Here is a 13916-nt window from a genome sequence, read left to right on the forward strand (position 1 = left end):
TCGTGCAGTGCAAAAGAAGCAGCAAATCATTCCAAGGTAGACCTCATCAGCGCGTGCGCGTGCACTCACAAGTCGCAACAAAACACAAGAACAAAGATTTACTTCCTCCGCCATTAAAAAAAAAAACAACTTCTGACTATGATGGCTACGAAAATCTATATATGCTATATCTCCATTAGTAGCTAGAAGTTACTCCCTCTGTCCCATAATACAAGGGATTTTGAGTTTTTGCTTGCAACGTTTGACCATTCGTCTTATTCAATTTTTTTTAAAATTATTATTTATTTTATTTGTGACTTACTTTATTATCTACAGTATTTTAAGCACAACTTTTTGTTTTTTATATTTGCAAAAAAAAATTAAATAAGACGAGTGGTCAAACGTTGCAATTAAAAAATTAAAATCGCTTATACTGTCATACGGAGGGAGTAAGGACGGACGATAGAGTCCACACTGTCTCTGCAGATCCCAACAACACATTTCTTGCCTTTTTATTCTCAGCTCCAGCCATGAGAACAGTGGGAAGGATGCAAAAGGAATAGAGTAGTAGTAGTATAACACATTTTGCCCTGTAGAGTGAATGAAGGCTGGTGAAAATGTATGTGACTGGTAGCCTTTTTGTCAGCTCAATTGATCAGACAATGCTCATGAAAACAAAAACATGACAATGATAGCCTATACATCCTTTTTCCATCCATGGAAATGATATGGACAATGCAGGCATTCATAGCCCTTTCTTACAGCTTTAAAATACCCACACAGAGAAGTGCAATGCACTGTGCAAAACTGCAAATGGTTTCTACTTGTTCGTTACAGTCCAAAACCAGGGAATAAAAAGGAGAAAAAAGAGAAGAAAAAATAACTGCACTACAATGTACAGATGAAAATTCTGGTGGACGCTTGCCGTTGTTGTCAGTACTCAGTAGTATCTTTGCTGTTGGTGGCCAAAGTCTGCTGTACTTATGATTGAGTGATCGTCCTATCTGCCGTTGTTCCTCTCCTTTTGCTGTGTAAGTGGTCATCTCGGTTCCTTATTCTCTTTGGAGTCAGTTTCATAATTTGAGTCACACCATCCCCACTAGTTGCAGCATCTATTTAACTTTGTTCAGGGTTCAGTGAAACATGGTCCATACCTTGGCTGCACAAAAGAGAGGAACATGACAAAATTGCTTGTTACAACTCTCCTTCACCAAAAATGTCATGTAGATATTTTGGCATGAGATTGATCACACAAGTACCTTTGTCACAATGAATCGATCTTGCGAACTATTCAAATGCTTGGTGAACTTCTGAAGATGTGCAATGTGCTGTTCTGGGATTTTGCTACATTCAATGTGAACCTGTTCACTTGGTCCTCTGATCTCCATCAACAATGCAGCCTGCCATTGGAAATTATTGGATTAGTATCTATGGAACACGGACATTTCAGTTTAGAACTAAGATCACTCTCCCAATCATACCACTTCATCAATAGCTGCAGGAGTAAACATTCAGAGGATGCCAATCAAAGTTCTTAAATACTTTCAGTAGAAATTCAGGTCAGTGTATCCATATGGATTAATATCAGTATATCCATATGAGTAGGGCAGCAATTCCTCAATGTCCAGTTGTGAACTTGAACAACTCATCTTCTGGATTCTACTATGATTGATTGATTCTACTTCTGCACTGAAGACACTGTAGACCGGTCTATGATCTGAAAAGCGAGATTCACCTCGAACATATGACAGTTGACTAAGGCCCCTTCCATACCATAAAATACGATCACACCTGCACAAAAAATCATTAAATTTACTATTACTGTACAAAATCCAGCAAAAATTCTGGAACCAATAGTGTCTAATCAAAATACCATGCAGGCGTTCTCTTCTTTTCCTTCTGGTTCATGTCATCCCCAGCGTACTTGTCGGAATTATTCGAGTATTTGTATGTTGGCGGGAAGTATATTTTCCCCTCGTTCCACCCAACGAATACTCGCCCACCTCTTTGCTCAATCCTTAACTGAAAGTGTCAAGTTTTTCGATATTTCAGATCATACATTATTTCAGAATCAATTTTATAATGAAAACATTATGTCCTTTTCTTTTCAAACTCAAAACAACAGCTCCCCAGCTTTTTGCCAAGCCATCAGAAATCTAGTAACATGATAAAGTAAAAGAATGACAAGACAGAAAGCACCTGATTGCCTGTGGCACAAGAATTTTACTGCTTTCTAGGGGTTCAACGCTACATACACACTCATTCCGATACTGTACTCAAGAAGGTTTACAAACCCTCACCTGATCTTTCTCCAGCAATGCTTTCCAATTGCGCATCTCCACGAGGGCCTTCACCGATCGGTAGGAAAGCGCGATTCTGTAATTTAGGTCCCCAAGCCAGATGATTCGTCTGAAATAAAAGGCAGAAGAAGAGGCCCCAAAATTATAACACATGAATATGGAACAAGCTTTAAGAGCCTGTGCTAAGTGCCAAGGTTCGTTGCTTACTCATGCTCTAAGATAGTTTCTGGTGAACGCTCATACTGTCCATAAACCATTGGAAACCTGGTCTTTCTAAGGATTTCCAATACATCTGAATTCCTCCTCATCTCATCACCATCCTTCTGTCCTGATGTCAGGTGGCTGCAGACGAAGCAGAAGCTTGTTTGGTGCAATGACATGCTAATCGAAATCGAACCCTGGAAAACAAATCCTTTACCGTTGAATACCTAAGCTAAGAAGAGTTTCTTGGTTGCAATCAAGCCATACAAGGTAAATAGTCAAAAATCACACTTGCTATACTACATTGGGAAACTCTGAATTACCTTATTTCCAAGGTAGCCCATCAATCCTCTCCCAACACAAGAAACCTTCAGATTTCTAATGTCATCCCTTATGTCTTTCCGGGCCCAAATCATCAGAAACAATCCTACCATTTGCTTGCTTGCAACTAGGCAATATCTGGACACCATATTAACAATAACATGAGCCACATTTTTTTTGTTTGAAGCGAAACCAAAATGGGCCTCTGAATTTCATGAAAGAGGAATACAAAATTAATGCTTGAAAATTACCTAGTATGACCAGCCGGTCTATGGCTTTCTTCCAGAGATGACGGATTACCGTATCCATACGACATTGGTGAATAAACTGTACTTGGCGATTCACCAGTGTTGTTCTCATCGTCCGATGAGCCACCCCACCGGCAGGTGGCCTCGTAGTCGCTAGGCCGACGGCCATAGATAGCTCGATCGCAGACGCTGTACCGCCGTTCCAGCCTAGGCTGGGGTGCAAGAATGTCACCCTCCATCCTCAAGCTCCGGCTAAGTCCGGCCTGGAATGACCGGCGGTGGAAGAAGGACGCATTGTTCTGCCTCGATGACAATCCCTCAAAGTCATCATCCATCTCCACCACAGGATCAGGCGCCGGAGATGGCGTCCGAAAGCTACCATTGCCACTAGTACCCGGCAAGTTGTTCAGAGTTCTTCTGACCAGTGACACCCACCTCCTTGCCGGGCCATTGTCCTCTGTCCCAAGAACGTTCCCAGCATTCAATGGGACGATCTCTTGAAACCTGAACAAAATGACAACATCAAAATTATCACTGAAATCGAACCAACAGAGTTGTGATATCTGACACGAATTCAGATATGCGAGATGAAACAAGAACAAGTACCCAAGGACGTAGATGTCAGCAGGAGGTGCAGCATGGAGCCAGTCCTCGAGGCTCATGGTGTTTGGGGGTGATCGGCCACCTACATTCCATGTGGCAACAAAGATCCTACTTCAAGAACAAGAGGGATCACGCGCAGCCCAAATGTGGGAAGAATTGGGTGTCACCAACATTGCGAGTGCAGAGGCTTACTTATAGTCTAATGTTACGGTGGCCTCAGCGGCGTCGAGGTCGATCTTGCCGCGCCTCGACCGCTCATGGCTCCTCCTCGACGACCTCTCTGAGCAAACCATTTCACGGCAGTGGCGAATGCAATGAGAAATGGCACAATCAAGACGAAAAAAACACGAAACTGTTCAGTCTTTTGTAGTTTGCTAACCTGTTTTGCTCTTCTTGACTGTGCTTGGTTCCCTCCGGGTGAAGCTGCTTCCCCTCCATTCATCATCACCTCCTGCAATCAGAACAGATTGCCTGATCAATGTGTACTAACAAACTGTAAAAAAATATATTGGAAAACCAGGAAACCATAGTGCTTTCCACAAGTGGCAAAAGAGAGTTGATAGAAACAGGGCAAAGAAAGACTGAAAGAGAGACATGGCGAGCTGACTGTTGGAGCAAACAGGGTCACAGACGCAAAAAACACACACTCGCAAACCCAAACGCATGCGCACCTCTCCTCCCAATTGCAGCTACATCATCAGCATGGAAATCATGGGCTTTGCTCCTGATGTTGAACCACTTCCTCACTAAGCTCTTGGACCATGACAGCTACAGGTTGTGACAAACATCAAGAAACGCCACATTTAAGAATCAGAAAACACGGCATTTACAATCACAATGAAGAGGCTCAGGAAGAGACCAAGAATGAAGATGTACCTTGCTCTTCTTGGTGGTGTTGCTGCCATCTCTCATTGTTTCTCAGGGGAACACTCATGCAGCCAAACAAACTGTTGGTTGCAGCGAAATGGGCAGTTTGATGGCAGGTAGGGGCCAAGAAGAGCTAGAAGACAATGAGGCTGGCCACTGTTTGTTTCTCTATAAACAAAGATTGTGATTTGATGGAAAGAGGATGAAGAGAGACACACACAGAGAGAGAAAGAAGATGAGGAGGATTGAGAATGAGAACAAAATCTGGATTCTCTTTGGAGGAAAGAGGCTGGTAACACTAATGTTCTAGCTGGCTTCTGAAGCAAAGGGAGGAGAACAAATGTGATGCTACTACTAGCCTTCAGCTTCTTGGAGGAAGAGGCCCTGAGCTGAGCTGAGCTGAGCCAGCAGCACGAGTGAAAGACTGAAAGGGAGGTCTCTCTCCTTCAAAAACCTCAGTCTATGGAGGTGAAATGAAATACGTGTGAGGATGGGAGAGAATAAAGTGTAGAGGAATCTTAGGATGGTCAGTCTCTGCTTTTCGTTGCTCTTGCAAAACCAAGAGAAGGAGCGCAAATGGAAGAAGGGCAAACAACAGAGACAGGCAGACACAGTACCCTTGGGAGGAAGAAGCACTGCGGTATTTATGCATGTGAATTTGTGAAGGGCTACTACTACTCAACACATGGTATTCCGTGCAATGTATAGCTCCTACTGCAAAGTACTAGATTTTTTTTTAAAAAAAAAAAACTTGAAGTTTTAGAGGATGTGTGTATAAACAGAACTCAAAATTTCAGGATATTATCAGTTTACTGGCATCTGAACTTGAGTCCAGCTTCATTTATATAGGAGTGTACTATATTATGTTGGCACACCTTTGCAACAGTGTACTACTACTACTACTGACCTGTTGTTGTTCCTTTGATCCTTCACTCCCATTGGCCACTCAGGCAGCAGATAAAGAAGCTGGTGGAAGAACCAAAGGAAAAAAAAAATAAAGTCAGGAAGGAGAGGGCGTTTCACTTGTTCAGAGAGATCTCACTTTTTTACCTTCCAAGACGTTTTTCTTGCGTTTTTGGGCTGGGTGCCGATATGCTACGGCCCCTAATTTGTTTGTTTTTCTTTGTCCCTTTCATGCTCTTTTTTTCCCTGCTCTTGTTCCTTTCTTTTGACAAGCTTTGGTACTCCAAATCGGAGAGGAGGAGACCAGTGGCTCTAGGAGTGTTCGATTCCAATGTGGTGGACTGGTCGTTGCCTCTTCGGCTGCTGCTAGATTTTGTGCTCTTGTACGGCGAAGAGAATGTATGTAATCTGAGCTGGAATGCACACCTTTCTGCATGGAAAAAGACATTGCAATTGAATTAGTACTAGTACTGTTCCTAGCTATAGTTATAAAATTAAAGCAGATATGCTACTGCTAATGTATCCTTGATTACACAATTAATACTCATTATCTAATTAGTCCTACGAGAGAGAGAGGAGAGAAAGGCAATTGAAGTTGTTACCTCAATGCACAGTTCATCAGATATGACAATTGGCAAGTGCAGTTCACCAGGAGGGCTACTAGGAGTGGAGCTGAGTAGCTGACAGTTTCAGAGATGTTGGGAGGAGGGGACTCTTGTCGTGTGTGTACTTGGGCACGCCAAGCATGCCTTTCGAAGGCGATGCTGGAATCTGGATGCAAGAGATTGCACATTGGTTCCCACTTCTACCTCCTAGATTTTCCATTGGGTTTCTGCACCCTGCACCTTCAGTCCAACAAGCAATACCATCTTCTATTTCCCCCATACTAGCTACTCCTTTTATTTTCCTTGGTTGCTTTTGATGTGTTCAAGAACATAGTTCTTGGCAAAAGAGAGAAAAAAGAGATATGCCATTAGTTTCTTTTCTGATACGGCCCTCCTTTCTTTAAAACCAGGGAGACTACCTGACTGACTGAATAAAATACACCCTCTATCTGCAAAAATCACCACACCTAATGCTGCAAACTCCCCTTTCTCTCCTACTGCAGAAATGCTAGTACCACTATAGACTAGAGTGTTACTATCTGTCATTATCTGGTGACTTTTATTTCTAGATTGTTTTTATGCTCGTGGTACGCTCATACCACCTTTCTGGGTACTAAACAAGTCAGCTGCAGCCTATACCAAAAGGACACGAACGGACCGTGAGATCTCAGTACAGACATGGAAATAATAGCTGATCCCAGCAATAAAACAGACACAGGTTGTAATAAACAACAGGCAGGTCGATTCCTCTGATGACATTTTTGACTGGCCAGGTTCGGTTGTTGCCCCGTAGTTATGGTCTAATTCATCTGGGTTCTTTCTCCGTCCACTGCCAAAGCAGTCATCACTTGTCATAAAATGGTTTCCGTGCAGTAAAATTTCTGCAGTTAATATCGCATTGAAATTTTCTTTTAGAAGTAGATTAACGGACGAACGTACACTTTATTGGCAGTGAGCAGTAATAATTGATTGAGCCTGGTACGTGCTGAACTTAATAAGTCCAGTTCCCACCTGCTCGTTTCTGTTAGTAGTTCATGTAGGAAATATATACTACATTCATCCAAAAATATAAGGGATTTTGGCTACGCTTGTATCTCGGGGCACATGTAATATTTTTATTTAGAGTCATGATATATCCAGAATTAACGATCCAGCATTTTTTGGAGAATTTTTCCATGTGCATATTCCACGAGTTGAAACATCAGAATCAGTCGGAAAGAAGATCACACCATGAGGACAGGTGTTAGGTTAGGGGGGAGAGGGAGAGAGAGTAATAAAACCTGTATGCCAATCACGTGAAGTCGATTTCCAATGATCATTTGCTCAGATGGCAGGAGAGAATGTAAGCATTCTTGCCAGAACTGGCCAATCCGTCTGAACTCTGAAGCCACAGCCAATAATTAACAATTAGCATCATAATCCTGGAACCAAGAGATCACGACCGGGGTTATCTCCGTCAAAAGTCGTGCAAAGCCCCATCCTTTCTGCTTAGTTTATCCCAAAAATTCCCACGGATGCATGGCAGCTCAGAGAAAGTAATCCTGAATAGTAGCAGATTTGTTATCGATCCCTGTACCAAGTTCATGTTGATCATGACTAAATAACATACTATCAATACAGATACTGCACTAGTGCCCCAATCATGGCCAAGCTACACACTTTGCCTTAAACAATTGTGCACACGCTAGATTCATATGTACAAGGTAGTAATAGTAAAATATATGTACAGTGGAGCAGTATATACCAATGCCACTGTATGATAAGCTGATCCTACTAGGCAGGCATGGCAAATTTAGCTCTTGGGACCCATCTTCATAGAAGAGGTTGCACGAGCGGGTGAGAAAGATGGTTAGCTTCAGAATGATCGCTAGTGAAAATAGTAACAGCAAGACTGGCTCAATCTTTGAGATTAGACTTGTGCCTAGGTTTAGTAGTAAATCAAAAAGTACATCCTTGGCTAGTTGTCATGCCTATTTGCTCCCTCCCCCAAGACAAGGCCAATCTTCTTGAATTGAGAGCATACTTGACCAAGAATATGGCATGAGGAAATACTACTATCCTGAAGGCTGTTTCACTGGTTGGTGGACCCACTCAACACAATAATAATGTTTGAAAACCTCATAGAGCCTTGTGTTCAACCTTGAAGTAACACAAGAGAGCACTTGTGTTACTCTAGTTAGATGATCACAAGGGGAATTAAGCCTGGAATGATTGGCTTCATAAAATAAATCTGTCAGGCTAATGGCAGGGCAAAGCAGGTTTCAGGGTCTAGATTAGCTATAAAGGCCATCTTGGACATGCATGCTCTCCCCAAATCTCCAAAAAAGGGCATCCCTGTGTGTGCCTTCCTGATAGTCGAGGCATCTACTTGTTAAGAAAATGGGCACTACTCTGTAAAGATTCGTGCTCTCATCACAGTTTCCAGAATCATTTTGAGAGAGCTGCATCAGATGGAAATGTATCTTTGGGACGCTTATATGATTTTAACATACTTAGAAATGTTAAACTAAACACATACTAAGCTAGTGCCTAGTACTTGCACAGACAATAACTTTATGCCTGATAAACTGTAGTGTGGGCCATATCAAAAGAAAATATATCAGATGCATGCAAAGTACAAATCAGGCCACAAGAAGGATATATGAAACCAGCAAAAAATGGTAAAGTACAAGTAGGACCATGAAATCCTAAGCACATAGCAGAACTTAATTAAGTTAGAAACTAAGTACCACTACTAAGTACTGATCTAAACTCCATAGGGTAACTAATTGCTGAAACCGAAATGAAGAGATGGCAAGGCGTCCATAGTCCATACAGACTGTGAAGGCAGTCAAAACAGGATCTATATGCTTCATGCTTTGGCCAAAGTGTCCTTCTTTGTCTTTAGCTTTTCAGCTTTGCAGCCGCCTGCCTTCTCTCTCTTCCCTTCCCTCTTAACGGTAACAGGGCCAACACCGAAGGTCAAGGCATGAACTATGAATGTAGAGCAAGAAAATCATAGAGCAGCAAGTGTGTGTGGGAACTCTTCTATAACTAAATAACCTTTGCTATGCCAGATTGCCATTAGACTCTTACTATCACCATACTCTGAGAAGTGAGAATCATACATGCTGCATCCCTCTTCCCCTCGTGCCATTTTGCCTGAAAGCCTCTATTGATAGGGATGTTATTGTACACGGAGGACAAGTCAAATACTCCATCGTATCGAACCCTAGATAATGCATAGTAGTATCTCTCTCTCTCTCCTCTCTTTCTCTGTCTTCCTCTTTACAGTTTATACAACGCTCTCTCAATCTCTCTGCAGCCATTCCACCCTTTTGTCCCACTCCCACGCCTCTCTCTCTCTCTCTCTCTCTCTCTCTCTCTCCGTCCCTGCAGCCTGCAGCTCTGCATCCACCATTTTTGTTTGCTGTCAAAAGCTCCTCTTCTCCAGATGGGCCCCAGCCTTGATAAACGCATCAAGTGACCATCATTGACAAAACCTTGGAATATGGCCCACAGCTCGTGGCGACACGAGCATGCCCATCAAAGCCCAAAGGCTACGTACGTGCAGCGTACATATCCGCCTTTACAATACTCCCGTCACCCCCCATTACACCAAAGAAAAAAGAAGATAAAACTGTAATTTCTTTGTACATCTTCAATCTTCTGTTATATCCTAGGAGATGCCGTACCATAAATTCTCCAAATATGGAGCCAGCTACACTTAGAGCAGGTACAATAGCAGACTATTAGTCAGCTATAAACATATTTTAATGACATAAAAGATAAGAGAGAAGATCAGCGGACTACAGATCTGTAGCCAGCTGCAGTACGGACTCCAAGATGCAATGTTTATATGACAGGTGGGACCATATATCAATAGTATAGTAAGCAACTATTGTATGAATTGGCTTTTAGATCGGCTATAAATGAATTGGAGCTAGTAGTGAGCTATACTATTAAACTTGCTCTTATACTCCATCCGTTCTAAAATATTAGTAACCTATACGAGATAGAACACCATATGTCCATATTCATAATATTGCTATATTTTCGAAGAGAGTATGGCGTTTTTCCAGCAACTAATGATCTCACACAAAAACAATGAGGTGACAAGCATGTGGTCTCTATAAACTGGTGCTAAATGTTTCACGGCCAGTGTATAGGAGTAGCATTTAACCAGCATCCTTGAGGACCCTACTAGAGTACTACTGGTAGTTAGCACTATGCTTAATAACATCGAATACAGAACAAATTACCCAGCAAAAGCAAAAAAGAAGGTTGTTGTGCCACACAAAATGCATATACAATCAAACAGGTTTCCAAGCACAGAATCAAGTTGCAGCAATGCAATGCGAGATAAAAACACAAGCTGCAGAGTCAGGACAGAGTTTTTATTTAAGAGCGGAGGAGTCAGAACAGAGTTAGTAGCAAGGCGACAGTATTTCCTCACCTACAGTGCCCCTGAGCACGTACAGCCACGCGAGGGTTGGATGCTCGCCATCTCTGAAGCTTCCAACAAAAACGTCTCAAGTGGTCCATGCAACTTCTGAAACCACAAGCTGCCAGTGCCACGCTCCAGCTTAAAGGCGAAAACCAATCCTGCAACCAGCAATGTATACAAGGACTAGTTACATATGTCGCGTGATACACATCGAGCCCACATGTATAGTAGAATGGTAACAAACTTCACCAGTTATAGCATGGACAACTGACCAGAAGTCCTGCGTCTGAATTGCAGCAGCCAATATGAAAGACTTGAAGATGAAGTGAGAGGCAAGATTGATCTCTAAATGTGTAGCAAGGGGAGCAGCTATAAATGGGTTCTGTCATTTTCCATTTCACAGTAAAATAATATCATTCCAGGTCTAGAAATAGAGTACATTATTGATAGTTGTAGGAGCTGAATAAATCCAAGAGTAGTTCCCAGCAGCCTCAAGAGAATTTCTATCCAGGCATCATCAGCTTCTGCCATTGTCCAGCATCAAGTTCGGCAGAAACCAGAAATGAGTAAACCAGGTTACAACAAAAATGCCTGCATACTTGGCAGGACCAGTACAATAAAGCATGAGTGCATGAGCATGACCAAGGATTTTAAGATTGAGCTAGTTATTTTGTACTGGAGGACCATTTCTTTGAAGCTTTTTCTATGCACTGAGCAAAGACTATATTCTTCTGGTCCATCATAGGATCAAAGTTGTTCTTCACATCAGAATTTCGGACAGCAAAAGTGAGATTGAACTGACAGTGTATGGTACATAACAAGCAGAGTGTGCCATATGCATAAAAATGTGCTCATAATTCAAAGATGAAACAAAAGTATACAGTTTTTCCTTTTCTTTCAGCCTTCGGCTGTGTACTTAAACCCTTTCTATTAATATAATGCCAATTAATCTGTTTGGCCGTTCGAAAAAAAGAAGAAGTATATGTCAATATATTCTATGACTTGTGAAACACATATGAGTCAAGAATCAGTGCTGATAGAAGGTGTCAGCTGTCGAGAACTCTGTGGATACGAATGACCATACATAAAGAAATAGCCAAGCGATCGATGAGACAAATGGGCAATAATTGACCTGAGCTTGTACTTAAACAAATAAACTTTCTGAACAGTGAACTTTTGTTACACAGTAATATATCCCCCATTACAGAACAATATGAACCATGATCTGGTATTAGCATGAAGACAAACTATTCACTGATATATGATGACAGCAAGCATTTTAGATGCAATATCTGCATGCATGGCCATGAACACACTTTTTTGAGAATTGAAGTGATAAAAAGGGGCAATATCCGGATAAAAGACCAATTTGGAGTTTGAGAATTGAAGTGATAAAAAGGGGCAATATCCGGATAAAAGACCAATATGGAGAGTATGGTCATGTAGTTGAAGAGACAGGGATCTGGTAAAAAAAAAAAAAGAGAGTACATGGCAACTCAGTATTTCAGCTTACCACACCTAAGCATGATGAATGCAATGATATCAAAACTCTCTGTAGCGCATGTTCCTCACTTGGTGTGAGGGATAAGACCAAGACCAATAATATCTTGCTCAATAAAATGTAAAAGTTCCCCCAAAAAAATAAAAATGATAGCCCAGTGATCAGTCTAACAAATGAAATTCCTGAGTCTTTAAGGGGAGACTAAATGGAGCAGCCTGTTGAAGATATTTTAATCAATTACAGGTTGACTGGTGCAGCTTCCTTTGATAAACATATTTTGGCATGACGAAAGCTCCCACTGAGCAAATGAGCAATTATCATGTATTTTATAAAATGCAAACCCCTAAGAGTGGCAGTATCATTCAGTCACTCATTGACAACCCACTGAAGCCGAGAGCATGTATAGCTCGCAGAAAGGTCGTCCAGGTATTATTCTTTGTTATTATGGTTTTGGCCTTTAGTCTTGCTGTTCATCAAGTATCCTCGATCAATAGCAGTACAAACTTTTCTATGCTGGGAAAGGAAAATTTATAGCTTTAGCTAGTGAAGTTCTGAGCCAATTCTATTCCATTTTATCTTCCAAATTTCTCTAAACAAAAGGAAATCACAGTGACACAAAAAGTTGCTGGGAGTTCATACTCAAACATTGCTTGATCAGTTGATAACACATTTTTGGCCCAGCATCTGCTAATGTCATTATCAACCCTATACAGAAAAGGCATATAAAAAACTATAAAGCAAGAAACAAATAAGAAAAATGGCATCAAGCAGCTTGATGCAAAGCATCTGCCCATCGCACTCCAGTATTCAGCACCTATGGAAGAATCTACATCCTACAAGCCCATAACAAAATGCCTATGGGGAGGGCTCATCCCTGTGCTACCACACCAAGTTACTCATTGGGCCCTACAATCCTGAACCATGGTAAGTCTGCAACTGCAATACCATTAAGGATTATACACTTATACTACATGTCTATGTCCACTGATTAGTAAGGTTGTGATGCCTTAACTGTTTCTCCTCCAAGTCATGTTTCTCCATGCATTTTTCATTGGGGGCTTTAGGGAACCTTTTCGATATGCCCATATGTAACATAATATATTTGTAAAATCCTAAAGCACGAGTTATTAGATAACTACATACAAAATATAATGCAAAAAAATACCTTTTAAAAGCCACCTCACAGCCAAACAGAACTACAGTGCTGGATATCCATTGTATATCCATTCATCCTTTTCCTATTACAAAGCAGGCAACAAAAATTTTCACGACAATGAGTTTGCCTAACCTCTGTCGCCAGAGAACAAACCATCCCCAATTCGGTAGGGTTCCTGGGTCAGAGCCAGGAGAGGATAACACCACACCCTCGTTCAAGCCCATTAGGCTATGCTTTCAAGGTGACAGATACCTGATCATACAATGCCACCATCAAGTCATACATCAGAGGGCGTTAACCTAAACTAGCACCTCGACACCCCACCCCCCCACCCCCACCAACCAAGGAGGAACTTGGTTATCAAATAATTAGAAGAAATGGTGAGCGTGTAGAATTGAACATCGAACCTAGGGTTGAAACCCCCACTGCACTAGCACCATCAAGTGCATCTCCAAACTTTCCGTTCCCAGTATTTCGATTCAACCAAGCACGGTTTCTGAAATCAGAATACGATTTCTCGCCATCGATCAACTCCGCGCCACAAAGCAAAAGCAGCTAGTTCAACAATTGCATCACTACGCATTCATAATCCAGGAACGCTACCCTCGTCTCTCCCCAAAATAACTAGCAACAAAAGTTACAGGACCAAGGTTACGGCAAACCTCTGCTGCTCTCGCTGGAGCCGCCGCTCCGCGTTGCCCCAGCCGAATCCGCGCTTCGACCGCCGCCGCGTCGGCCCCGCTCCAGGAACAACCGCCGCGGCGCCGCCGTAAAACCCTCCGGCCGCCGGGAGTTTCCCGCGGATC

The 13916-nt window shown here is 42.1% G+C and overlaps 1 protein-coding gene across 9 annotated transcripts; it reads right to left on the bottom strand.

The window, feature by feature from the left end:
- Window positions 1-536: 536 nt before the first annotated feature.
- Window positions 537-13916, bottom strand: LOC127767145 (type I inositol polyphosphate 5-phosphatase 4-like). Of its 9 annotated transcripts, none has more exons than XM_052292382.1 (20): window positions 13773-13916; window positions 10893-10977; window positions 10703-10798; window positions 10463-10611; window positions 6025-7568; window positions 5570-5852; window positions 5427-5485; window positions 4529-4687; window positions 4324-4420; window positions 4032-4103; window positions 3845-3932; window positions 3656-3763; window positions 3053-3553; window positions 2804-2939; window positions 2487-2677; window positions 2280-2388; window positions 1853-2001; window positions 1461-1770; window positions 1239-1379; window positions 537-1138 (listed from the first exon to the last, which is right to left on the bottom strand). In XM_052292382.1, exons 8-18 carry the CDS (start codon window positions 4562-4564, stop codon window positions 1524-1526), a joined length of 1734 nt encoding a protein of 577 aa, XP_052148342.1. In that variant the 5' UTR covers window positions 4565-4687; window positions 5427-5485; window positions 5570-5852; window positions 6025-7568; window positions 10463-10611; window positions 10703-10798; window positions 10893-10977; window positions 13773-13916; the 3' UTR covers window positions 537-1138; window positions 1239-1379; window positions 1461-1523. The 9 variants fall into 9 exon arrangements, with proteins under 9 accessions (XP_052148342.1, XP_052148340.1, XP_052148338.1 ...); XM_052292380.1 differs by adding an exon at window positions 13243-13362 and having other exon boundaries at window positions 10726-10977; XM_052292378.1 differs by having other exon boundaries at window positions 10893-13362.

Source organism: Oryza glaberrima, chromosome 3, assembly GCF_000147395.1.
Source record: "Oryza glaberrima chromosome 3, OglaRS2, whole genome shotgun sequence".
Lineage (NCBI taxonomy): Eukaryota > Viridiplantae > Streptophyta > Magnoliopsida > Poales > Poaceae > Oryza > Oryza glaberrima.

Coding starts and splice junctions, on each gene's coding strand:
- LOC127767145 (XM_052292382.1), bottom strand. CDS start 4,564: ATGAGAGATGGCAGCAACACCACCAAGAAGAGCAAG. Junction 2,678..2,803: donor TGGGCTACCTTGGAAATAAG/GTAATTCAGAGT, acceptor TTTGTTTTCCAG/GGTTCGATTTCGATTAGCAT. Junction 2,389..2,486: donor GAAACTATCTTAGAGCATGA/GTAAGCAACGAA, acceptor CTTTTATTTCAG/ACGAATCATCTGGCTTGGGG.